Genomic DNA, 26,906 nt, shown 5'->3' on the forward strand with positions numbered 1-26,906 from the left:
ATAGCATCCGTTTTCAAGCATTGCTTCAGATTCTTTGTTGATTTTAGGTATGTACTTTGACTAGGTCATTCTAACAAATGCATATGCTTTGCTCTTAAACTCCAAGGTTTGTCCTTAGATGTGCCTATCAAGCTGCACCATGATCGTCCAACTACTTCCTGCCGTTGTCTCCTTCAAAAACACCCGTTTACAAGAAAAGAAAAACAAACAAAACAAAACCAACCATAGCCTCCAATAAATCTTTTTCTGGTCTTTAAACTGAAGGAAATATGAGTCTTCCGTCAACTTTTCGTGTTCATCTTTATTGAAGAACAACACTTTCAAGTAATTCTCAGCGTTTTAATCACTACAATTACAAGATAATTAGTAGTGGTCATTGTAGAGAACAAAAGTCTGAGTCATGTGGTAAAACTCAGTGACCCAATGGGCCTTTTCGTAGTGTAGGCCATTTCACATTAAAATCGAGAAAAATAAGAAGGTCGTACCGATTGCATCGCATTCAAAGATGAAACAAAGAGGAAGGAAAGCCACACTGACAAAGTTATTCACTGGGAAAGAAAAAATAAAAAAATCCAGGCAAGACATTTGATTATTATTATTATTACTTTTTACATTCAGTTTCCACTATCGAACAAACGCTGCCATCCTTGCGATGTTCAATTAATTAGCTTTCATTGTGTACAGATCACCACATTTGACATCAGAGAATAAAAAGAAAACAAAACTAATAGTCGCTTCAAAGTAATACCTTCGTTATAAGTTGCACCGAAGAGGTCAATCATTTTGATCAGTTCAAGGTTTTACATGATTCATATACATTTTCAGTTATACGTTTGTGTTTAAATACTGTAATTCATTCGTCAACGAGCAGCTGTCTCCTATCTAATCCGAGGACATCGTGGTTGTTCCAGCCTGATGGTGCTGATTACAAATCACAGTCAGACTCCACATTAATTCACTGTCACATTCAGGTTTTTTTGTACAAAGCCCTGGGTGGGAGGCCAAACTGAAATCCCACTTTAATCAGATGTCAAAGTCCTCCTGTATGCAGATGACTGGGTGGTTTACTTCTCACGTTGTGCGATGAGTGCTGCGTCAAAGAGCAGCTTCTGTCTAAACTAAAGGAGACCCAGAAAAATTACTGGATGATTCATCTCAGCCACTCTCAGAAAATCTATGATTTTTCTTAGATTTTCTTCTTTTTCCTTAACAGGCCAAATAAATGAGACGAAAGTTGTTCCGTAAATCCCTACACGCCGGAATATTCTGATTGCCATTATCATCTGAAATTGCCCTAAGGCCACTAAATAACACATCACAGCATTCACATTGGTATGCCCCGCCGATAAACCGTCACCAAAAAAAAACAAAAAAAAAACAATTGGGGGCTCCCTAAGAGGGATCAGCTTTGGGTTAGGATACTCGACCAGATAATCGTTGTGCAGGCGGGTTTAGAAAAATATACACAAGGCATGTACACCAGGACATAATCATGCTTATCCGAATCCGATTGCAACATCCACTTTGTGTAAAAAAGGCACAAGAGACTGTAGCCCCTCCTCTGTAAGTGGCAGACAGAAATAAGGGACATCCCAGAGATAGGGAGTGTGCTTTAGACTTCCACAGTGAAAAATACAACTAGACTGTCCCAGACGGCCAAAACTACCCATTCATCCACGATCACACAGGCGACTTTTACAATGTGTGGAGTTGAGAAGCGATGTGAATGTTTGAATGAACTGAACAGGTTATATCAATTCTTGTTTTAGGGTCAATGAACTGCAAATAGTCAAGCTAGATTTGAAGATGACTAATGAAAATTAGTCATTTTCCTTAGTCATGAAAATGCCCTTTACCCAGAGCAGAGTTTGGTATCACTATTTGCAAAGTGGAGTTGAAGGAACGGAAATGAAACGAAATATAGAAAAAAAAAAAAAACAAGCAACAAAACAGTAGTGAGCCTGAAGCAAGAGCTGCTGGCTACATGTTGCTGCCTCTCGAATCTGGAAATTATATCAAACTCGACTCAACTGTGCCCTGGTGCCAAAGTGTTAACGCGTTGATGATTCATGGCGACCGTTCTAAACGCCATCAGCTTTACAAGCTAATAACAATCAGAGATCCAAAGAAGCTGGCGAGAACTTTTCCTCTTTTAAACACATAAGAAGGGAAACAATTTTTTTTTTATTGGGGCTGGCTGTTGACTGAGTCAGACGTCTGCAGGATACTGGAAGCTGTACGCATTACAGCAGAAAGTGCTTTTTATTCTTTTAAATAGTCCAGTTGCATCGATCATGTTGGACAAAAAAAAAAAAAAAAGAAAAAAAAAAGAAGTCGTCGGCCATTTTTGGGAAATCTCAGTTAAAGTAGAGGTTTAATAATACGCAGAAGAGGCTGCTGTTCATGCTTAGTGCTACTGTGAATAGAAGATGCTAAAGACAGTTTAACCCTGGGACCCTGTTATCATTTGTTGGTTTTTAAATAATAAAAATCCCATTTAGTTGTGGAGCCGTGTCACTGTGACTGTTCACCCAAACACACAGAGCTCACCCAAACTCCGTCTAGATGTTCGAACTCGATGGAGCCTCTAGTTCTAACATGAATAGCTGATAGTGGTGTACATTTTCAGCTGTGCAAAAAAAAAATTACAATTAAAAAATAGAAGAAAGAAAAGCAAATAAAAGAAAATGGTGTGAGCTATATATTCTGGCATAACCTGGAGAATATTCCAGTTTATTTTATTTTATTTTTTGGATTTATTTTGAAGAAAATGTTGTATTTTGCTGTGAACATTCATTCTGTTGTTAGGACAGGTAAATTTTAAATTTACCAAAAATGTGAGTTGAAAAACCAGAAACTGTTGAAAAGAAAGAAGAAAACGATCACGTTGTGCGTCCAGTACTACATTTCTCCGTATTTTGATCTTTCAAACAATGTCCTCACAAAAGGCGCTTGTGTGCGTGTGTGTGTGTGTGAGAGAGACAGACTAACTGAACATACAAAAACTCAAAAGTTCTAATAAATATCTTTCTTTTTTACTTCAACCATCCCTAAGTTTTACATGGCAGGGAACCATATTAGATTCTGAGGTTACTGTCTTAATTCTGACTTCACGTCTTTCTTGTTTTTTTAAAAAACATAAGAAGAAATGTAAAAAAAAAAAAAAAAGAAAAAAAGTCTAAGTTTTGATAATGAGATGGAAGTTGCTATAAAAGACTTGAGAACAACTGGAATAACAGATCTCATCTCACACAAGCTTGATTTGACAATCTCGCTGCTCCCTCTAGTGTTCACTTCTTGAACTACTCTACCGCAGTAATGCACGTTAGAAACATTCAGTCGTTCTGCTTCCGGGGTACATTTGGTTAATGTTTGTGCTTATACAGGAAACCTTGGCTGGGACCAACAGTGATGATGTCGATCCCCGTCGTCTTCTTGTGAAACTAAATCGGAGAGATCCCATGTTTCTGTCTGCCAGGTTGTGGTTATTAGCAAACCTCTTACAAAGAAATCTCTCTGTATCTGTAAAAAAACCGAAAAAAACAAAAAAAAAAACAACTAAATGAAACAAAATACAAGTACTGGCAACTGGCATATAGAAGATGTGTTAACAATTAAGAGAGTTTACCGCTATGCAGAAGGCACCTGCATAGATGCTGAACGTGTAAATACTGAAACATGCACAGTGAGGAGAAATCATCAAAAGTACAAGAAGTTCATGCTTTGACTATGCTCTGTGTTGAAGGAGGTGGAGAAAGGTGGGGAGGGGGCACATTTTGGAAGACAACCCCTTCTCCTACCCCACTCCCGCCCAGCCCACAATTAGATTAATGCAATCAATAATTAGATGGTGTTCATCTACCTTGACAGTTCACTAAGGCATCACAGAAATATGTCAGTCTTACCATGCTCTACAATGAAGATCTACAGTTTATACGGGAAAAACTGGGCATGCAGGTTGCCGGGCCGCTTCCAGCAGCACAGCGTTTCCAAATCAATCTGAGTCATGGACAGAGAGCGAGAGGGGGGGAAAAAAAAGAAAAAAAAAAAAAAAGAGAGAGAGAGATTTCAAGCAACTCTACTGCTGACATTCTGTCAAATAATCAGCGATGCTTTCAGGCAGGTACCGGATCTCAGGGTTGGCCTGCAATGCCTCGTAAAAGTGTTCACGCCCCTCTTCCTAAAGACTGTCGCAACTACAGGATGACTTCATCTAATGATAGACCAACACATAGCGGCTCATTAATGTGGAGAGATGATATAAAGTGCTTTGTGTTCAGATTAGCTTAAATAAATTCTCGCTGGTAGCGAATTCCTTCAATTCAAAAATACTTAAATTAAATATTGTTGTGGGGAAACAAATGTGTTTCTATTCCATCAGAGATCTGGAATAGATTTCTAGAGGATATTCAATGTAGAAGTAACCCACAAAGGCTTGCAGTTGGAACTGCAAAGACATGACATCACACTTTTTAGGTGTTTATATGTGAGAAAATTAAATTTCTAATTTCATTTTCCCTATCCGACTGAATTTTTACACGTTTTTTTTTTTTTGCGTCGATCTAGCACATAAAATCCCAATTAAAGACATTGAGGTTCGTAGTAGAAGCGCGACAAAATGAAGTTAAAAATGGGGGTCTGAAAACTTTTGCGAGGCACTTATGATTCGTTCTGAGAACCCGGAGCGATGCCGCTGCGTTCTGGTGGATGGACCGGGATGACCTCCGAAACCGGAAGAAATGGGAAGTCCCTCGGAGATTTTAATGTCACGATCTTCACGGATAAACTCTCTCCTTAGTTTAAAAAAAAAAAAAAACAACAAAAAACTATGCTTCTGAGTAAACCATGATTATTTACAAAGTCTGTAAGGCAGGGGGGAGAGGTAGAACAAAAACATTCCAGCTGAGGCAGAGGGTTGTAATGGATGTTGTACCGTCACAGCTAATGATACTGGCGCAGCAGCAAAAACTAAACAAAACAAAATAAAAATCCTGGAGAGTGTCGAGTACTTAGATGAGATTTGGATGGAGAAGCATGGCTGGTGACGCAGAGAGGCGCTACTTATTATAAGGAGGCCACAGCAGGTAAAAACTGGGAGAGGCATCCTGGTGTTTTTTTTTCTGTCTCTTGTTCTGAGGTTTGATGGATTTAAGACAAGAGCCCTGTAGGTTGACCACATCTCTTCCGCCGTGGACGGGAAATGAGCTCCCAGTTGTTCACTGAAAGGAGGGATGGAGGTGATGATGATGGGACGGGGGGGTGAGGTGCAGGGGGAAGAAACCTCAACTTTGCTATACCTCCACTATTATTGCTTTCCTGTTTTTCCACAGGCACTTCAGAGGATTAGGCTTTGGCTGAAGTTGAGCGCTGAAGAGGAGGCTGGGGATGAATCGGCGAGAGACGGGAGTGACAGATGGTGCTAAAAGTGTGCTTGTGATCTCTAATTTGTTTTCTGCAACCGAAGAAAGCTACCTCCCAGCAGTAGAGTAATCACGCTCACTGGGTGAGAAGGGAGAGACACACAAAAAAAACAAAAACAAAAAAAAAACAACACCCAGTGAGGTTGGGATCGCTGGTGCTTGCGTGAGTCAAAGAGTGCTCTCCTCGTCGGAAACCTGAGGACTCCGAGGCCGAGGGGCGGGCGGGTTTGGAACGCCTCCGCTCCCCGCGTCCATCATGCAGTCGAGGGTTCTTTGTCCCCGCGTTAGTCCGTGTGGTTGTTCGCGTGCTTCTCGTCCACGTCGGCCTTCACCTTCCGCCCGCCTCTCCCCGTCAGGACTCTGTAGCAGCCGCGGGCGATCTTGTACATCCAGATGGTGTTGAGGACGTCCAGGGCGATGCACGACGTGATCCAGGCCACCTGCGCTCCCAGGCCCAGCCGCTCGAACTCGGGCGTGCCGAATGTGGCGAAGACGCTCGCCCAGTAGGACGGCATGACGGCAATGCGGACGACGAAGAACACCACCGCCATGGCAACGCCGTTCAGCACCACCATCCGGTGTGAGCGGGGGTACTTCAACACCTCGTAGAACCACCTGAGGGACAGAGGAGGCAGAGGGGTTGACGTCTTGAACACTGTTGCGTCACAGATTAGGGGTAGGTGATATTTGAAGTTTCATCATGACATTTTGTGGTGCTATTGTGACAGAGATAAACGTGACAATAAGAATTATTTGGCACTTCTATTGCAGGGAACTTTAGGTATGGTTGTAACATACAATGGGCGCCATGATTGGTATGTTATGAGTCATAACGGCACAAAAACATCACTGCTCTTGAAAAATAAAAACAAAAAAGTGAAATACGCTTCTGTAGGACAACCAATATAAAGCACTGAAGTCTGTGCTTTATATTTGACCCTAAACTTAACCACAAATTTGGAAATTTGTAGGAATTTGCCTGACTTGCGGCCGTCTCACCTTTGGTTCACGAACGGCGTGGACAGCTCTGAAATGAGACGGAAATTGGCGAAATAAGGAAGCACCCCGCGTGTCTGCAAAAGCCAAATGGATGCATTAGTCGGAGAAACACGGGAAGAGTTTAATCTGGTTTTCTCCTCCTGGGAAACAGCGTCCTCACCAACACGAATCCATAGGCATACAGCGCCGCCAAGTGGTGGCAGACGAAAAAGCTGTCCCCCATTGTGCTCCAGTTACATGCTAGCAGGACAAGATCTGAGGAGGAGAGATGAAGGTGGAAGAACTACTGAGGTTATGATCAAAAGGACGTTTAATATTAAATTGTAAACAGCTTAATAGATGTTTGGGCTGTTAACTGGGATACAATGAGCAGTTATTATTTCTCTGGGTTTAACAGAGGCAACAAACATACATTTTGTCACATTACAGCCAAAAAGTGGAAATTATTTTGGTGTTTCTTTGTTTTTTTTTTAATTTAATTTATTGCAAATAAAGTAATTAAAATAATGCATTTTATATTTAGTCCTTTGAAGCAAAAGATAACACTACTACTGTTTGAGGTATTTCTTAACTTGCTTTGTTCTGTTAGAGACGCAAGTTTTTGCTTACTTTCATTTTCAAAAGAACTGGAGCTCTAATCATTAGATTAGACTCAGGTTTCGACTTTGACTAGGCCATTCTAACACATGATTATACCTTGACCATTCTATTGCACCTATGGATGAATGTTGAGGGGTTATGGAGGCGAACCTTCACCACAGCCTCAATAACTTCACAGACTAACAGATTTTCTTCCAGGAGAGGTGTTCAAAGTGCAGCTCCCAGGCTTTTTGCAGCCCTTAGTAGAATATTATGCAGCTTCCTCCACCTCGATCTAAGAATGGTATGATGAACAGGGATTTGATATACAGATGGACAGTTTGTCGTTTTTCGGCTGAAAGTTTCAAAGAAATTTTCAGTCTACTTTAAACAGAAATTGTTTAGTACAATGTTGCTGTGTGTAATATCCCCCAACATGCTTCAATGAGATATGAAGATTATTATTTTTTTCTTCTTTTGTAATCTCACAAAAGCAGGCAGCACAAACGTCCAATAAGTTTTACTGAAGAACAGGTCCAGGCACGTACATTCATTAAGTTATTGCTCAATTACAGCAAGCTTTTATTCAAAGGAAAGACCGACTCATATTCCTTTCTTGTTGACACTTAAAACTTTTGTTTTTAAACTGACAAAATAAGTAAATAAAATAAAAAACTGACTCGGTTTTATTAAAAATACTGCTTGTTAAATTTATTGCTGAGCAGTTAAATAAAAACAGAAAGTGTGTCTAACAATTATGCAGTAGAGGGAGTTTGGATTCATACATGCCACATTTTTCTTATTTCTATTTATTTAAAAAAATGAAGAAAAACCACCTATCTGGTTGTAACGTGACAAAAGGTTCAAAGGATAGCTACACAAGCTACAAGAGGGTAAGTTGCAAAAGTATTGATAAGGAAACTAACAAAATAATGCCTGCCACGTCCTGTTAGGTTGGTAAATGATCAATAGAGGTCGAGGAAGGCGCTTACCGTAGAGGAGGTAGCCACAGGTTATGGCTACATTTAGTTTGACCAGATTAGGGTCACCCCTGTGGAACAGCAAACAAAGTTTAAAGGTACTTGCAGTGAAACTGGGACGATATTACAATCAATGTCAGCAAACCAGGAGGGGGATCTGCTGACTCTTATAGGCAGCTTCAAAACGCACAGCATATATCTGAAGACTAATTAACAGGCGATCTGGAACAGAGTCATTATCATTCATGCTTGGTGGTCATTCAAGATCATATCTTATCGGTGTGTCGCTACATGTTAGTTAAAACCAACATGTTGATGGGATAACCGTAAGAACCAGTACGTTTGGGATGAGGAGAGACGTTCTGGTTATGATCCGGCTCTGGAGGATTTTAAGTGTCTGTGAATAACGTCGATTCACAGCAGCAATGGAGGAGATGCCTTTGCTTCAGTTTACATGTGACGGTGGTATCAGTCGCAGGTGTCGTGTGGCACATGGCTGCCTGACGGTTCCTGTAACAGGACCTCACGTTACTGCACATGTACTGTAAATAAAAAAAAAAAAAACATTCGCACTACAAGGAGCCAACGCTCAGAAACACACACACACACACACACATATATATATGCCCAGTCATGGTTTCCTCCAGTTTATTATAAGCCTGGCGGGCCTCCAGGCTTTACCAGCCCCCAGCCCCCCTCCACCAGGCTAAGTGTTGTTTATTTTAAATCAGGTTTTAAAATAAAAAAACAAACTGTTTTTTATAAGGTTTTTTACAGTGACAGAAAAGATGGACTAATAGATTTATAGTTGATGCATTAATTTGCGCCGTCCCTGCCAGTTGGCCTCACACGCCATTATTTCCAAATTATAATGTCTGCTCCAAATGTTTGTGACTTTTAACATTTTTCACCACAAAAACACGGTGGGCCGCTCGTGGACTGTGCTAGCGCCCCCTAACATCAAACTTAGCAGGTTTTCTGGGGGGAACCCTGTTCAGTTGTCATGTAGGGACACAGCGATGACTCCTCAACTCAGTACAGACCTTGACCTAAACACAGCTGACCGTCCACTGTCATGGATCATGTTAAGGTCAGCCAAGATTTTCCTATCATCTTTCACTCTTTCCTTAGTGGCCACTAATCACTTATTCAGTGCGTCACAAACATATTTATAGCTTGTCAGTACAAGTAGCTGCATTAGTACTAGGAGTCATATTCCGGCCATAAGCCCAGAGCTTATTAAGAAATCCTATTTATTAGTTGAGAGAGCGCATTAGCTAGAAAGTTGAGCGTGAACTCTGTGTCTAGTGGGCAAATTAGTCACTTGTGGGTGGTAACTATTCTGTTGGCTCAGATTGGCCGGATTTTCAGCTCAAAACCTGCGCTGGTGAGGACAGGACCTGGCAGGATATTTAAGAAAAAAAAGGTAATTTAAAAAAATATAATTGATAGAAGACCTCCACTTTAATGGAACTGCATATTCTTCCCAATATAAATGTGAATCTTCAAAATTCTATAAATTTGTTTGGTCCTTAGTTGATAGTTGTTGCTCCCAATATTTTTGTGTCTTACTAAAGAAGGACTAATACAATATTGTTTTCTAGGTCTCTGATATTTTAGGTCCTGTCCACACAAAGACCATTTTAGGTTCATCTGCAATGATTTCTTTGTCGTCTTGACTGCTTTTTGGGAGACCAGAAATGGTCATTTTTGAAAGCAGGTCCCAGAGTGGATTCATTTTTAAATGAATACTTCATGTTTACACTGAGTTGTTTTGTTTCTTTTTCTTTTAAAAGATGACACAGTTCCACCTCTCCTTCTCTCTCTCTATCCCACATCCAGTGTTTGTTTTTTGTGTCCTTCTGTGGGAGTGTCACAGCGCCACCGATTGGCCCGGCATGCCCACTACAGAGCTTTCAGTGTTAATTTTAGCTCTTTACAAAAATTTACAGCCGTCGTCTCTGCGTGTAGGGACCTGAGACTGACGACTAAAAAATGGGGACAATGTTTTGCAAATTTGGGTCTCGCTGAAATTTGGAATAACAGCTACGATTAACTCTCATCGTTCTTTACTATTACACAATGTCCCCATCAGTCTCCACAAACATTTGAAAAATATAAATTGAGTGTTTCATTAGGAGCAATTAGAATCCATCCTACTTTCTCAATACATCATTGATTTTCAAAATGTGAATGCATTACACTTAAAACAAGCACGATGCTAACACAACATAAAATCAGTCCTTTGCAGCTTTTCTGCTCACACTGATATTGCGATGATTGCAGTTCATTATGTTGCGCAGCACTAGTACCAACCATGTGGGTTTTAAGATTGTTTTTTTATGCATTTACACTAGTTGACCAGAAGGTGGCAGTGCACTGTGTACTTACAATCAACGTTAGACACGGTGTCTTAATGTTTTGGATAGCTGCCCACTATAGTAGGCCCAAAACATGAACGGTCACTTTCCCCGCACCATAATATGCAGTTTTATCCCATTTTGGAAACAGATATTGAATCATTCAGGATTCTCTCTTTTCCTCACATTCCATTAACGGCCATTCCAGCCCTGAGCTCCTCCTGCTAACCAATCTGCTGTATCGCCTTACTGCACTTACACTTAGACACATTGAGCAAATATCAGGTTGAACAGAACCCAACCTGAACGGTGGTGAAACAATCAGGGGTCCTGCAGGCTGCTGCCGCCACAGAGTCCAAAGTCTTTTCCATGATCACATCAATGTGACTCAGCTGCAGTTAATCAAATGTACAGTAAACCCGCGTTCCTAATTCAATATGTCAATAACTGACTGGAATACAGCAGACATGGATACCTTTTATGTTCGGAGGATCGTGATAGCCTCGTCTCAAAAGATCCTTACATTTTCTGTGTTCATACTGAGCGTATGATCTGCAGTCAGACACATTTCTTACAATTCCAGATGCACATATTGGAAAGTTTGAGCTACTTTTGCTGGCAGCTTTTCATGAGTAGAATGAATGTGCATCCTAGACAGGAACCCGTTTTGGAAGTAAACCAAAGTGTAGGGAACCATCTTATAAACGAATGTATTGTTGTTTTTAAATATTGATTAGGTTTCTACAAAACTCAGTGTATCAGACTATATGTCAGAAAGATTGCATTCCTATATTAGATCATAGGCTGCCTGTTATACTCTCCAACTCATTCTGGGGGATCCCAAGCTCTTCCCATGCCACAGCGGATTTATACGACGTCTTCCCAAGAGTCTTCTCCTTGAGGGACAAAAAACAACCAAGAGGGAAGTTTTCAGGAGGCATCCCGACCAGAAGCCAGAACCATATCAACTGACTACTGATGCAGAGGAGCAGCAGCTCTGCTCTGAACTCCCGCAGGAAGCCTCTACAGCCCACCTCTTAGGTTGAGCCAGGGTTCAGTCTCACTGGACACTCAGGTTGGTGGTACAAATACAGTGAACCCTCGCTGTAACGCGGTTCTCCTTTCACAGCCTCGCTGCTTCGCGGAGTTTTTTGTGCGTTTTTTTTTTTCCCACAGTGCATTTTGTTCTGCGTCCTGATTGGCTAAACAGCGCCAATAACGTTACAGTATTTAAATATACGTAATGCAGCTGGGCAAATTTTGGCAAATGTTTTTGCCCAGAAGAAAAAAAGAGCGACAACAACTATAGATAACTCTGTTCTCCTCTCGAAAAAAACACACCTGCACCACAGGCTTCAGAAGAAAAAGACACTAGAGAGCAGAATGAGGTCACAGCGTCACAGTCAGAGGAACAGTGAAATACGCAAGTCACAATTTGTCCTAGTGTACTTCGTATTGATGGTTAAAATGATTATTTTATTGTAGTTATTTGTAACACAGCGTTATATTTGTTTAAAGAAATGCTTGGGCCTGAAACTGGTTTTGTTCTTTGGTTTCAGTGTAAAGTATTTAATTATGCTTTATAATAATAGTAAAAAATAAAGGCAACTACTTCACAGATTTCGCCTGTCATGGGTTCTTTTTGGAACGCGAAAAACAAGGGTTCACTGTACAACCGCAAATTTATCAGCAGTGTAATATGGAGGGACAAGACTGGAAGTGTGGTTTTAGAGTGAAACTGTTCAACTATCTCACTTGGAAAAGTGTGAGATAGTCAGAACAAATTCTAATTTGTTATGACACAGCAAATCCTAACTATAACTTTCAGCCATTATTTACGTTCAGGCATAAATCCGAACATGAAAGCTGGACGAAATGGGTCCGAAATTCGGGTTGCATTTGCCTGCTGTGTAAACTTCACTTTAGTCAGGGATTGGCTTAAAAAAGTAACTTGAGGTAACAACCGTGCCACCAATATCTGGCTGCAGAAACATATTGTGGATTCCAACACCATCAGAACATGTGAAGACTGTGTCTGCAGACAGAGTGGGAACGCGGATGTGACATTAGGTTTAAATAATCTACTGACCGGGTCCAACTATTTTGGTAGCTGCTGCGGATTGTTGGCAATGCCATCAGCTTCACTGCTGCTAAGCAACACACACAACATCTCAATTCAATTCCTAGAAATGTCTTTGGTGAGGTTCCAACAGCTGAGTCTCCATAACGTTTGAAGGTCTACACGTGGTCCAACGTCTTTAACCCTGAAGCCTCACCATGTCTACAACATGCCGCACACACGCCTACTGAGTTCAAGTCCAGATAAGCCAATCAAGAGAGGCAGGCCAGGCGAGGCCATCAGAGATACTTGGCGAATTATGATAAGAGCCCGAGCCGGCTACAAAACAATGTGGGCATCTAACAGTTTGGCTCTGGCCTCTGAAGCCAGCAGAGGTCGGCGCTGCAGCTTGGCACGTCTTAAAGCTGCGACACAATCGGACTGACTGGAGAGTTCATGCATGCAGAACGGCGGAGCGGCCAGGAGGTTAGCCTTAAACCCATTAGGATCGTGCGGTGGATCGGGTTAGTTCTAGTGGGTGGAAAGGATGAGCTGAGAAAAGAGGAGTGAAGGAATAAGCAGATATATTCACAGTGCCTTGTGAAAGTATTTTCAGTTATGCTCAACATTATTGAGAGATTTAGCTTTAAAGTAACTTCTACTTTCACAAACATGTTCCTTCTGGGTGAAAGGAAAATTTGTGGTTTGGAGAGAAATTCTTCACTTTCATCTAAAGAATTTGTGGAGGGAGCTAAAGATTAGGGTGATGGTAATAAGCCCTTCTGACCTCTGACCTAAATAGTCGATATGCTGGTTAGGAGTGTACTGCTAAATCGGGACAAAGTTTCTGTCATTTTGGGCGATCAGTCGATACCTCCATGAGAAAAAGCTCTTATCCACTGATCTTCACTACGTCTGTAAACGTCTGAAAATCAGTCACTGTTTCCTTTTGTAAGAGAGGGTTGACAGAGAACCAGCCACCAGGTCTTGACTGCAAGAGTGGTCAGCAATAGTCACCCCAATGTTGCTGACTTAGCAACTTTGTAGCTTTAATTAGCAACTTTTTAGACAAAAAAAAAAAAAAAGAAGTGCATCAGCCGGAATCGGCAAGTCAGGCTTTTTAAAGATTGGTCAGAAAACTGCAATGGGTGCATTTCTGGTTAAGATGAAACTACCAGCAAATGTTAGAATGGGAAAAAGTACAGATGTAAATTGTAATGACATCTTGAGGCTCTCGGTCCAATTTGACTGAGCTTGAGCTGTTTCTCAAAAAAAAACCCAAAAAAAAAACAAAGAGGGACCAAAACCGTGTTAATCCCTCATGCAGAACTGCCTGCAAAAGTGGCTAAAACAACAACAAAAAAACAACACATTTAAGTTTAAGGGCATGTGACAAAATGTTTGAATACATTTGCAAGACAGTGGAAGAAATAAAAAGGACAAAGCAAGTTACAGAAACAAAGTAGAGGGAACTGTGCAACAGAACAGTCCATTGGTGGGGTGAACCGCTTAGAACCTGAACAGAAACTCTGCAACAAGGAGGACAGAGGAGAGCGGCGCCTCCATCTTTTCTCCTTACTCGTCCCCCCACTTCAACCTGAACCCCACTTTCACTTCTCTGCTCCATCAGCAAAGTTAGACAGTGAACACAAGTGAGGTGTGCCTTCAGCCAGAGACGTGGGGTACACCGGGCAGCTGAAAGCAGGAGGACGCTGATCGGGGCGCGATGAGGCAGGCTGCCGTTCCACGGCTAGGAAAAGGAGTTTTTCTGGTTGGATTTATGTCTAAAGGACAGCTGGAGGAAGTGAAACAGACTCTAGAAATGAGACTAAGGAAGGAAGGAAGGAGTGCTGCAAGAATGCAAAGACAAGAAAAATCAAAAACTCAAGAGGAAAATATCTACAAGACGGATATAATGAAAAACAAATGAGGGGCTGGAAGGATAATAATTTGTGCAAGTGGGGGGAAAAAAATAGTTGCAGCAGAGAGAGGGGAAGAAACAGACAGGAGAGGAAAAGGCCAAATCCAGTGAATCTAAAACCCACTGGAGACTCCTCTGACATGTTAGATCTGCTCTCTCCTCTTCTCTCTCTGTCTAAAAGAAGAAATGAACGGCATCTTTGTCAGCCCAGAAGGCATTACATTTCAACTCAGACTATCCTCCACCGTTTTTCAGCTTCAAATTCTTGATCCCCTGCCAGTCTGATACGTGAAAACGAAAGAAATCGTTCCCTTTTCTCTCCCCACCCCGCCCCGATAGGGTTGGCGCTGCAGCTGCACTTTAACATAACGAGGCAGAGGGATTTCCAGAAGTCTCACCAGACGGGGTTGGCGTTGACGGCGTCGTCGAACCACAGGATGTACAAACAGAACAGCCCCACGATCAAGGCGTGCACAGTGGACACCAACCTGGGGATTGACAATACACACACACACACACACACACACACACACAGGATCGTATTGAGTCAAGATGACCACAACGGGTTTTGTCCACATAATGAGGAAGCTTTAGTTTGACTTGATAAATAGCCATTTGAGCCTACGGGGACATTTAAATTTCGCCTCTCCTCTGACCTTTGGAGTGGTTATCTGGGTCACAGAAGAAGAACTCCTGAGAGCCAGCAGCTCTTATCTCCCTGTTACCAGGATCACAGTTCTTGCACCATCACTGTTCGGTCTCTGGGACCGTCCACAGGCTGCAGGTGTTGGCCACAGCTGGCTGTACAGTCGGCTAACCAAGCAGCTTCTGAGAATGCCGACAGAAGAGCAGCGGCTTGTGGTGCCTTTCAGACACGCTTTAACATTGTCAACTATAAGTGTTATAGTTGGAGCAGGTCTGCAACCAACAATTATTTTAGTAATTGATAACGCTATAGCTTATTCTGACAATTAATCAAACAAAAATTGGCACCGTCTGTGGATTTTTCATTTACAGGGCTGGCATTATGCATTTTCCAGGCACATTGTGCCATTTGCAGAAACGACGTTACCTTCAGTTGTTGTAAAAATGCTGTATAAATCAAATATGACTTTGAAAACATTTGCTTTTGTAATTTAAGGCCGTAAAATTGGGACTAAACTTCAGAATAAAAGTGATGTTTGAATCGAATTGCATTTTAAATGACCACATGCTTTCTTATTTTTTAAAAAAAAGGAACTGAATTGTTTATTTACAAGCATTTTCTCTCATATTTCTTTCATTAGCTTAAGTATCTACAACAGAAGGAGAACATTTTCATATTCAATTACAAATCAGAATAATTGATAGATTATTCAATTACTAATATAATTGTTCACAGCCCTAATTTAAACCATTAGATTAAGGGATTCTGTCTACAGCAGTTTACTTTTATGTTGTTCATCTCTCTGTGAAGTGCTAAAAACAAAAAAGTGTTGGTCTATCATAAAATACAGTATCGTCTTAAAGTGACAATACTGGAGGTATCGTCATGAAATGTGACAATAGGAAGACGCGTGAATCCTTTTGTTGATTGAGAACTCTGTACTTTTCTTAACTTTACTAAAACATTCTGTTCTTTCTCTTCGGAGATACTTTCACACTTGTCTCCTTGCACTTAAGTCACTCTTACGCAACCAACACTGACACACTCGGAGCTGGGTCTTATGCAACGGAGAAGCACTCTGAAGCGAACCCATTAGTAGATGCTTTGCCTCCAACTTGTTTGGGACTACTTGGCCGAGGCACTCCGTTCTTTCTCCTAGGGTCAAACAAAAAACTGATGCCAGCCGCGGCCGGGCAAATGAAAGGGAGCTGGGCCGACAGCAAACAAACGGGCCGAGAGGACGCACGCATCGGGGTCAGTGGGGGGGGAAAAAAAAAAAAAAAAGACGTTGCACAACAGACAGTTGCCCTCTGAACTCAAACCACGGGGCTTCCACTTGAAACATTAAGCCTCCCACTGCGGCGCACGTGTGCAGGACGATGAGTTTGCTTCAATCATGACAGGACGCGGCTCATGACAGCGTCAGTATCAGCAACACTCAGGGGTCAGTTTGGTGAGGATGTCCTTTCACTGTAACGCTATACACTGAGGACTTGGCATAAATGCTTGCCCCTCGCGACCGCTGGATGTAAACTCTTTGTTGGGAGGAAGGTAGAAAAGCTGAAGCAGCAGTTTGATTGGTCGACTGGAAACTTTTTTTTTTTTTTTCCCTTTATTTAACCAGCTAAACCCCATTGAGATCTGGATGTCATTTTCAAGAGGGACGTGGGCAGAAGTCTGCAATACATAAAAACATTAGCCGACTTCAAGGTATTCAGAGAGAGAGAGTTATAGTTTGAAAAGAGCAAAGTTACTTTTTGCTGGAATCCAACTTCTCTGTGAACGGTTTACGACCTCAAAACAAGCGCAGAAGAAGAACGTAGATGTTACGCAGCGTCGCACGGTTTATGAGATTAAAAATGGCCGCCGCCGTTGGATCGATTTTAACGTTTATTCAGTGATGGGAGCTGACAGTGTCATCACAAGATCATAACAAGATGGAGGAAACTAAGAAAACCAGAACTACTAGTAACGGCCTTTTGTGGGCCATTGACTGCAACCTCTGTAGAGAAGAAGTCAGTTTGGTGCAGTCAGAGCCCAGAGTGGTGGGACTGGGATGTGATGCACTTCACCGACACAAACCTCTTTCATAATTTTGCAATTATACATTTTCGTCATAGTTTACATCCGGATTTACCACATCAGGCTTCTTCTGGAGCAGAATTATGATGGATGTCTCACATCGACATAAAAGCTGGATAAGATTTCACACTGCAGACGCTTTTAAAACTGTCATGTATTCATTTCACTTAGTACCGGGTACGGAAGTGACAGATTTTTTTGGGGTGAAAGAAAAATAAATTTAAAAAATGGAATTGGGCCGATCAGACTGCCATGAAAGAGTTGAATATCGGCACAAAGAAAATCGGATTTGGGTCACATTTGTTAGCTGCAGCGCCCTGACAGTCAGCTAGCACAGACTTATACCATGTGGAAACTAAAAACAGCAATATGGAACCTACAAGTGACATATTCTGGAAAGCCTGAGACGTTTCAGATATTTTTACTCAAAGTTATAATTCTACTAAACTGTTGTATCTATAACTGCATTATTGCTGAATCAAATGATCATATACATCCTCTTTTGGTTTAGATGATTTTAGACTATAAAAAGACAAATAGACTCAATTTCCTTCGATTGTCTGGCCTTAAGTTAGATTAAATGTTTCCTGTTTTGTTATTCCTTTATTTGTGCCTTTAAACCATTTGGGAAAACCCAGATGATGATGTCATGGTTTTGTAATTTGGGTTGATGAGGAACTTCTGTGGGTGAATTCAAAAGCTGCACTTTAACACGCTGCTTCCTGGTGTTCTGCTTCCAAAAAACAAAAAAAAGAACAGCCAAGATATCAGGAAGAGATATTTGAAATTCCCCAAGTTTAGTTTCTTCTACAGTACAAATCCAGATGGCTGAAGGTCCAGCGTCCATCTGTTCAAACAACTATGTAGAAAAGCATATGCAGCATGGGAGTGACTAGACACTGTACCATTCAGGACGCACATGAGACCTGTGTCAACATGGAGGCAACACTTCCTCCTTGTGTGACATCACAGGAAGATCAAAAGATATCAGGAAGTGGACTGTGGATCATCAAAAATCAGATTCAGCCTCGTGTACAACTTACAGATTCCCGAACACATTATCTTCATTTATTTAAACACGTGTAAAAACACCAATGAGTATGCTTTTCAGGATTGTTTTAAATTTTTTTTTTACTATATGAATAGTCTGTATCAATTGATCAGGCAATTGATTAATTCTGGGATTGAGAAAATAGAAGAAACTTTGGCAATACTACGTGATCTTAAACAGGAAATGGTTAGTCTGTAAGCAAAAAAAAAAAAAAAAGATATAAAAAAAGCATATTTTTGTTTTTCCAACAGGTTCTCACTTAAGATTCAATGAAACTCCAAGATAAAATAAAAAAAATCTGATTAAAAATTGACACCTCGTTTATATTGTATTTTACAACTGCAATATAAATAATTCGGTCTGTCACAATAACAAGTTTTGTTGGACAATAAATTATCCCGGAAATTAATGCAATAAATGATAGTATTGTTGTTTTAAGATGATTTTAAAGTAATGCAATCAAGCAGATGGAAATTACTGCGCTCGCTTCAATTTACCGTGTGATTAATTGGCGTGGCATCATTTACTGTTACGCCAAAGTGGACAGACATGAATGGGAGGCAAAATATAAATATGTTCACAATGTAAGGTTTTCGCACCCACGCACCTGGAGTTCCATTCGGTGAGCTTGGTGGGAGGTAGCTGTTTGTAACCCGTAGTGACGGCCAGCGAGAGCCGCGGACTGGCCACCGAGAAGAGAATCTGGAAGCCCACGAAGCTGCCAGCCACGACGCTCAACTCTCTCGTCTCCATCACTCACCTAGACACAACAGGGAGGGGCCGGGGGGGGGGGGGCAGGAAGGGACAGGGACATGGAGTGAGTGATCCACACAGACAGGTTGGGTCGATCACTGTCAGTCATCCTGGACGGCGGCGGCGGCGACAGAGGAAACCGATGTGACAGTGGCGGTGGGAGGCTGCGTGTTCATCAAGTCCACCAAACCGAACAGGAAGAGGAAAGAGACAGAGGGAAAAATAGATAAACTGAGAACAAACGCCGTCTAATGCAAGTGACAGGCGGGCTTCAGCTGAGCCTCGCTTTACGGACGAAACGAACAGCAGAGGAAAGGGAAGCAGAAGGACAAGACTGAGAATCTGTAGGAAAATGAGTCTGAATACAGCAGGCAGCACAGGAGCTGAATTTGGAATAAAAGGTCTCCATTATGCGTATTCTGCAAGCGGATTACCGGGAAACCGGCAAAAAAAAAAAAGAGAAACAATCCCCGAGAAGGAAACAAAGTCTTTTTTTTTTTTTTTTAAATGAAGCAACGGGTGATGAAGCTTATGAGGCGCAAGCAGTTTGCAAAACAAGAGTTTACTTCAACAATGCTGTTCATTGTTCCTACAGTCTGCTTTAAATAAATAAATACATTTAAATCAGCTGGGCATTACAGCGCCTTGCTAAAAAGTGTTCATATGGCTCGAACATTTCGCCATATTACTATTAAAAAGGCTTTTAGAACACGGAGAGGAGCAGAAGAGAGACACTTTTTACAATCAAGTCTCCAGAAAAATTTGGCTAGCTTTCTTCGTTCTTTACTCTGATGAGTAAAGTATGAAATGTCAGAGTAGGGATGCACCGATCCACTGTGTCCGATACTGATACAGGTATCTGAGGTGCAACATCGGCTGATACCGATGCAATACAGCTTCGCAGGCTTGGTCAAACGAGTGAAAAACAACACAACTTTAAATTTGTTCAGTGCAATTGGGGGTAAGACAGCTAATGTAAAATAAAATTTCAAATTTGCTAAAATTTTGCAAAGAAGAACGGGTCAATATTTTAGTCTAGACACTAAAATAGTGTCTAGACTATTTTAGTGTCTAGACCTAAACCGGCTCACACTGAGCCGGTTTAGGTCTTCTCCTGCAGCTTGCAACAAAAGATGATTCTAAATGCACTTGCACATCCTACTTTATAGATCTACATACAAACATCCAAGCTTGTGGCTGTAATTTATGCAAAATGTGGAAAAACGTCAAGAGGTATGAAGACTTTTACGAGGCAATGTACATTTTTTTAACCTCCTTGTCAGCAAATGTCTTTCAAAATGGAGTATCAGAGCTAATAAAACCAAAAATTTAATTTGTACAGCTGGGACAAGTCATTCACCTCACCCTAAACCCCCCAAAGAAAGAAAAAAATAAATAAAACATGGTACTCGTTGATACTCATGTATACTTCTTGTGTACCATTTGTTGTGAAACACTGCCTGGTCGGCGTGTTTTATCTCAGCTCTAATGTATTTAAAGAGTCGAGTTACAAAAGGCAAACAATCTCTGAAACACACTGTGATAAAATATATCTACTGGCAATAAATATGTCAAAGGTTGCTGGAATCACCGTCCAGCTTGCCGGGTTGTGGTTGGAAAACGGATCAAATTCCCGTCTTGTGTGTCGACAGAGCCGTTTGTAGCCTGTGCTAGCTCTGTTAGCATTTAGACAACCACAGCGGTGTAGAAGTGCTTTCTCCAAATGTTACATTTACTAAAGATTTGGGTTGAAATTGCGCAAGTAGCTCATGCTTTTACTTTGAAGCTGAGACTTTGACTGTGTTTGGCTCACATCATAAGGCAGAATTTCGCCCAGGGCCAAACATTTAAATACACTTTAAACACAGTTTTTAAAACATTCCCATTGCGCCAAGTCAGTTTTTACAGCCATAAAATAAAAATTATGTTAAACTAAAAGACTGTTGCAATGGTTAGCTTTGCTTATAGGATTATTATTTTAGAATACATGTTGGAGTATCTCTGACACATTAGCTTTAATTCATTATTTTTGTAGATTTTCATCGCCTTTTCTTTTCTCTTCCTGTTGGAGCATTGCATTTTGGGACATTTATTCCCTCTGGTTTTGTATGTTGTGCAGCTGGAGGAATTTTTGCTTTTATTTATAAATGTTATGATGTACAACCATGGAAACAAGTTCTAATTTTTACAACTGAGAGCAGCTGGTAAGCATCTCAACACGGCCAGACAGAGATATTTTCAAATTAGGTGGATTAGCAGTGCTAGCTTGCAAACTGACAGCGTCATCCTTGACATTTTACTATGGATCATCATCGTAGGACAACTCTTTGGAGACACTTGAATGTTATGACATTTAATTTAATATAGGAATGTTTTTAATTGAATTATTACCGCGTACAAATTTTAAAGAAATATGGAACTATGATACTACTGTGTCAAACTACACTTTTCTCATTCTGTGTCATTCTCACACTGATATCCATCAGCTTTAGTAACCCGACTACTATAAATATACATGAGGTGTTGACATCAAGAACAGTTGGAGATCATCCAACAGGCCAACTACATTGCTCTCGTGCAGAGAGTGAACGTATGGCGCCTTTATTAAAGCACCCCGACAGATATTGCATGTGAGCAATTTTGCAACCAAGATATTGTATATACTGTGTTTTGATAAACTGTGCGGCTCTAAAAGTGATCATTTGACGCAATCATCGAATGATCACTCAAAATTAAGAAAACAGGTGCAGATCGATCGGTTCGCTGCATAATACAGAGTCCTGGATAATATATGTAGTACAGTTAAACAGCATGAAATGAGTACATTTAATCATATTGCCTATTTATATACACACCGGTTTAGATGGCCTCATAACAAAACATAAATATTTTTTTCTTTTTCTTTTTTTTTAAATCCGTATTGGCTTTTTAAACATCAGTGTTTGGCCAGAAAACTGAAATCGGTGCACTCCAAGTATTGTGACCTGCAATATTCTCAGCAGCAGCTGCCTTATATTAGAGGCCACTTCCATGCCAACAATATTGACACCAATAAGGTCATTTAAAGCACTTCTAAACTTTTGTAGCAATCGGTGAACAGCTCGGATGAAAAGCGACTTCTACTGGGCTCAATCTTTTTTTTTTTTTGTCGTAAAGTAAACCGTTTGGGGTAAACAAAGAAAAAAAAAAAAAAAAAAAACTCTCTCTGCGATGAGTAATTTGATTTTGATCACTCCGCATGTGAGCCGTCTCCACATGAACTGCACACACCACAGTGACTCCTTTGGGGAAATCTGGTTCCCTTCACTGAGGTCAACAAACTGGATGTTTGTCTTTGCAAAATGAAGACAAACATTAAAGACGCACTGAGAGGAGATCGCTTGTTCTTGTGAACTTTGATGTTTTTGAAAGTATAGTGGTGGAGGTTATTGATCCTCTGCTCCCCGACACTGACACCGTGCTCTCATCAGTTTTCTACAGCTGCTTATGTTCAAGAACAAAACTATTGATTCGCCAGACGCGTCAAGTCGACTTCCTCTCAGCTCTGCTTCCCAAAAACACAGCAGTCCTTAACTTGTGTTAACTGATGAATACGCGGACGCCGCTTGCAACCCTTTTAAAAAAAATTATTATTATTTGGACATTTATTTATCGAACAAAATCCTCATCATCTGAATTGTGTTTTTTTGTTTCTGCTTTCTGTTCTTGGGTTAAAACTCCAACTGAACAAAAACAAAGCAGGAAGCAGAAGAGGCTGTAAAGTTAGCAGGAAAGTGCAGGTCACAACAGGTGAAGGCTCATTATGAGCTTTCGCCTGCGTCCGGAGTTATTATCCGTTGCGAGATCCTGCGTCAGCGCCAGCCTGGACTGTCACCTGCTACATACCCTGAACTGCTGATTAAATCCAGAGAATTATGAGAGTTATGCAAACGCTAATTACCGCTAACAGATTACTTTGTGCAAGACAAAGGTTACTGAGAGTTGGCAGAGAGCAGTGGGAATCTGATACGGTACAGATCTGTGGAATTATTCTGTTTGCAAAGCAATCTAAGTGGGTTAACCGCCAAGCTGCACATGACGCCTTGTGTATGTGATGTACACACACCTACAGTGATTTGGAGAAGTGTTCAGAAATCCAAAGACATCCTTATATTTTACTGGGATTTTATGCGATAGACCAACACAGAGTAGTGCCCACTGACCAAAAGGTACTATCAGGTCTCATCTGACCGCAGCACGTTTTTCAACATGTCTGCCGTCTTCCACGTGGCTCACGGCAAATATTATACCAGACTTTCGTGGCGTTTGCAAGGTAGCCAACTTAAGAGCTCCATTTATTTTTCTTGGCACTGATTGATTGAACACCAAGACCGGAAATAAAGAAGACTGTAGATGTTAGCTTCTGTGGTAGTGTTAAGACGGTTAGCACTGTGGGCATTAATGCATATTAAGGTTTATTTAGTGTTTGAACTATTAAAATAGGCAGATAGAAGCACATTTGGTCTCAAGTATTCTCAGATTTTAGCTCGTACGCTAACAAGCCGACCCACAGAGGGGGCTTCAGAACTTGTGTTATCTGAACGGTGATCCAGTCGGTCTTAACAATGGACTGAGTCTGGTGAAGTAGGTTTATCCCGTGGCTTTAAAACTTGTTTGTGAGGATGGGTACTTTAAGATCTTTATTCATTTAGGTATTGGTAATGGGGGAGAACCCAAACTTTTCCTGTCTGCTTGCAAAATAGAAATAAATAAAAAAAAAAAAAAAGATGTTCCTTTCATTTGACGATTAAGACCTGTCCTGTGTTGGTCCACCACACACAGGATTCCTACAGACTTTTCCTCTGGACAACTTCATATTCAACTTGAACCAGACCCGTGGTTCTTAAGAGTAGTTTTGGTGAAACAATGCACTAAAGGTGATAGTCTTTGGGTTTGTTTATTTTTTTTATTGTAAAATAGAAAAACAACAAATAAGGTACCAAAACTCTCAAACTGTCCTTACTTGACAAGGATACGATTTTAAAATATGGCTGGTCCAAGTTACACTCCAAAAAGCAGAAGTTTCAATCTTGTTCTACGCAGTTTCAGGCAACTATTTTTTTTGCTTGAATGTGGGAATGGACATTCATCATATTGTTTATTGTGATAAATGTCTCATCATGATAAGAATTGATAAGTTATTGTTGCCATGATAAATTCCAATTAATGATGTCAGTTAGTTCTGCCATTTTCTCCACTGTTTGTTCAATAGATATCAATGCATTTGAAAATATGATTAAATGCAGTTCCTCTGTACATTTTAGTGACATAAATCACACTTCTTTATGTGACTGGTGTCCTAAAGAAGCACATTATAAATGGGATTGTTTTTCAGGAGCAGTGTTTGTTTGTGGAATAATGATTATCAGTCACAGCCATACCTAAAGTTGCTTTAAAAAAAAGTAAGTAGTTCTTTTAGTCATTTTCTTGTTATCACAATAGTACCACAAAATATTGTGATAAAACTCTTAAGTCCATATCGCCAACTCCTAGTTGAAGTCACCAGCATTAAACACACTAATCAAAGACTTTTTAAGCAGTGCAAATCCTCATTATTAAAAAAAACAAAAAACTATCAGGTTCAGCAGCAAAGCAGAGAAAAGCTCCACAACACCCAGTGAGCCCATTATTCCCCACATTTCTGCGCTGATCATATATGCAGCTTGCGCCTGAATAATTCAGCATCCTTCACCTGGCAGGCTGCTTCATATCCCGCCCCGTGGAGAGAGAGGAGGCGGCCCGCGGAGCCTCCTCTCTGCGGCTCGCGGCCCCGGAACAGGAGAGCCCGCTCCGTCATCCACTCCTGACCTTCTTCCGCAGGACCATCCTGCTGCTGTCAGCAAACCGTGACACCCCCTCCAACCCCCCCACTGACATATCGACCAAACATAAATAATAGCGCTTCAATTTCCCTCCCACGACTCTGTTCGTTTGGAAATCCAAACCGACCCCCAGTCTACCGCATTGCTACACCAAACCTCTGGGCTTGGACTTGCACAATAGCCCCCCCAACACACACACACACACACACCTCCTTCTCCTCTCTCTCTCTTCCCGCAGAAGCCTGATCGCACCGGTCTCCTCCAGCATGCTGGATCCTGACATGAATACTGATACATCACGGCTGATGGGTGCATCTTGCACACAGACCCTATAACAATACCTCCACCTCCCTCCTCCACGATGTGGAGGGACCTGCACGCCGTCCACCGCGGAGCGGCTCGCGCTATCCGGGATGTGCAGCAAAGATGAGATTATCTACCCACGAAGACATTCAGTGCGCCCTGCTCTTTGGATGCAAACGAACAACAAAAGCGTTGCAGGCAGCCAAGAAAATGGCGAGATTTGGCGAGGAACGCATCAGCAACAAGAAACGTCGCTTTATTTATTTTTTAATTGTTCCCCCCCCACCCCTCCCCTTCTTGAATCCAAACCCAGACAGGTGGGGAACGAGTTGTAACAAGCAGTCCCCGTTACCAGGTCCGAACACGGAGTTACGTATGAGCTGGCAACTACGAATAAAAAGGAGGACAAACAGAAAAGTCTAAGGTAAAATGCAGACAGAATACATTGGCTCGTAGCGGTGGAAGAGGAGGTATGAGGTCCGTTTTACCTGCTAGCCGTCGCATAGGGCACAAGTTGGCGGACAAACCACCCCCCGCCCCGTTGTAGCACCTGTGTTGTTGTGGGCGTCTTCTCTCCACTTTCCTTCAACTTGACGTTAGCTAGCGGCTCGGCTAAAACTGAAAGCGGCGCCACTGGCTCTCCCAGCGAGACCCCCAGGACGAGCGGAGGAACAGCACAACAGCCTTTCCTTCCCCCGCCACGAAGACAAGCGCCGCGCGTCCCACCAGCCGCTGCGAACAAGGAGAGCAATGGCTTCTCTCACCGCCTCATGTCCTCGCTTTCGTGTGTTTTCGCACGAGAGTACCGATAGAAAAGTTTTTTGTTTTTTTTAGTCGTTTTATTTTGACTCTTGACAGAAAGCGAGCGAGCGAGCGGTGACGTCGGCACGTACCCGCCTCCGCGTGCACACGCCCCCCTGGACACGGGCTAAGGCAAGCTGTTTTAACATAAATTCGGTTTCGTCTGACTATCCGTAATTACATTCTAGATATCTAAAATTGCATTTTGACTAGACAAAACTACATTTTGACTATCCGGAATGGTAATTTAAGATATCTGTATTTACATTCTGACTAGGAAGAATAATTCAAGATATCTTCAATTTCATTTTGACTAGTCAAAATTCCTTTCAAGATATCTCAAATGACGTCATCGGATTCGTCATTAGAAGGGTCACACATCCGTAACTATAATTTAAGATATCTCGAACGTAATTATGACTAGTCAGAATTACAATTTTAGATATCTGAATTAAGAGATTGCGTGTAAGCCCCTCTTTGGCTGTACTGAGCTGTCCAAACAATTGCCTGAACAAATTCAATGGCGCTGGCAGTTTTGGACAAAATTGTAAGAAATGCCACAATATAGAAAGAGCTCTTCAGTATGGGATATGCGGAGAGCGCGATTTTATTGTATTGATATTAATATTCCGCAGCCCGGGCCAGTTCAAGTAATAACCAGATGTAGTTTTTATACTGTGGTAAAGCTATCTGCCTTTTCGGAAATTATAGTAAAGCCAGCCAGCTCTTGATTTTGACATACTACACGGCACTACACCCATCCTTTAGCTCCTGCGATGGACTGGCTACCTGTCCAGGTGTACCCCGCCTCTCGCCCGCTGCTGGAACAAATCATATACACTACAAATTGCTTTCCATATCGCTTCGGGACGTAAAATTTATTTGCCAAAATACCGGACTATCTTGTAGACAATTCCATATTTTATAAGCGGATGGCAACTCCAGTGCTAACTAAATAGGCTACTTAAATTTTCTCAATAAATATTTCATTATTCCACTAGCACGAAGCTAACGTAGCTTGGAAAGCTACAGTTATATGAACCGATAACTGAGCATCCACTTACCTTGACTTCTCTGCACTTGACGTCGAA

At 41.4% G+C, this 26,906-nt stretch overlaps 1 protein-coding gene across 3 annotated transcripts; it reads right to left on the reverse strand.

The window, feature by feature from the left end:
* Positions 1-281: 281 nt before the first annotated feature.
* On the reverse strand, positions 282-26,906 carry tlcd4b (TLC domain containing 4b). Of its 3 annotated transcripts, XR_006369019.1 has the most exons (8): positions 25,503-26,906; positions 18,705-18,857; positions 14,717-14,806; positions 7,991-8,049; positions 6,580-6,674; positions 6,420-6,493; positions 4,128-6,035; positions 282-3,999 (listed from the first exon to the last, which is right to left on the reverse strand). XR_006369019.1 is itself a non-coding variant. In XM_044099333.1 (7 exons), exons 2-7 carry the CDS (start codon positions 18,848-18,850, stop codon positions 5,705-5,707), a joined length of 795 nt encoding a protein of 264 aa, XP_043955268.1. In that variant the 5' UTR covers positions 18,851-18,857; positions 25,503-26,906; the 3' UTR covers positions 282-5,704. The 3 variants fall into 3 exon arrangements, 2 of the variants coding, with proteins under 2 accessions (XP_043955268.1, XP_043955269.1); XM_044099333.1 differs by having other exon boundaries at positions 282-6,035; XM_044099334.1 differs by lacking the exons at positions 18,705-18,857; positions 25,503-26,906 and having other exon boundaries at positions 282-6,035; positions 7,991-11,234; positions 14,717-14,798.

Source organism: Gambusia affinis, linkage group LG19 (genome assembly GCF_019740435.1).
Source record: "Gambusia affinis linkage group LG19, SWU_Gaff_1.0, whole genome shotgun sequence".
Lineage (NCBI taxonomy): Eukaryota > Metazoa > Chordata > Actinopteri > Cyprinodontiformes > Poeciliidae > Gambusia > Gambusia affinis.

Bases quoted from the DNA above. Each gene is read 5' to 3' on its own strand.
- tlcd4b (XM_044099333.1), bottom strand. From the start codon at position 18,850: ATGGAGACGAGAGAGTTGAGCGTCGTGGCTGGCAGCTTCGTGGGCTTC. The intron at 14,807-18,704 runs GTGCGTGGGTGC...GTCAATCCCCAG, and splicing joins CTCACCGAATGGAACTCCAG to GTTGGTGTCCACTGTGCACG. The intron at 6,494-6,579 runs GTGAGGACGCTG...TGGCTTTTGCAG, and splicing joins ATGCCTATGGATTCGTGTTG to ACACGCGGGGTGCTTCCTTA.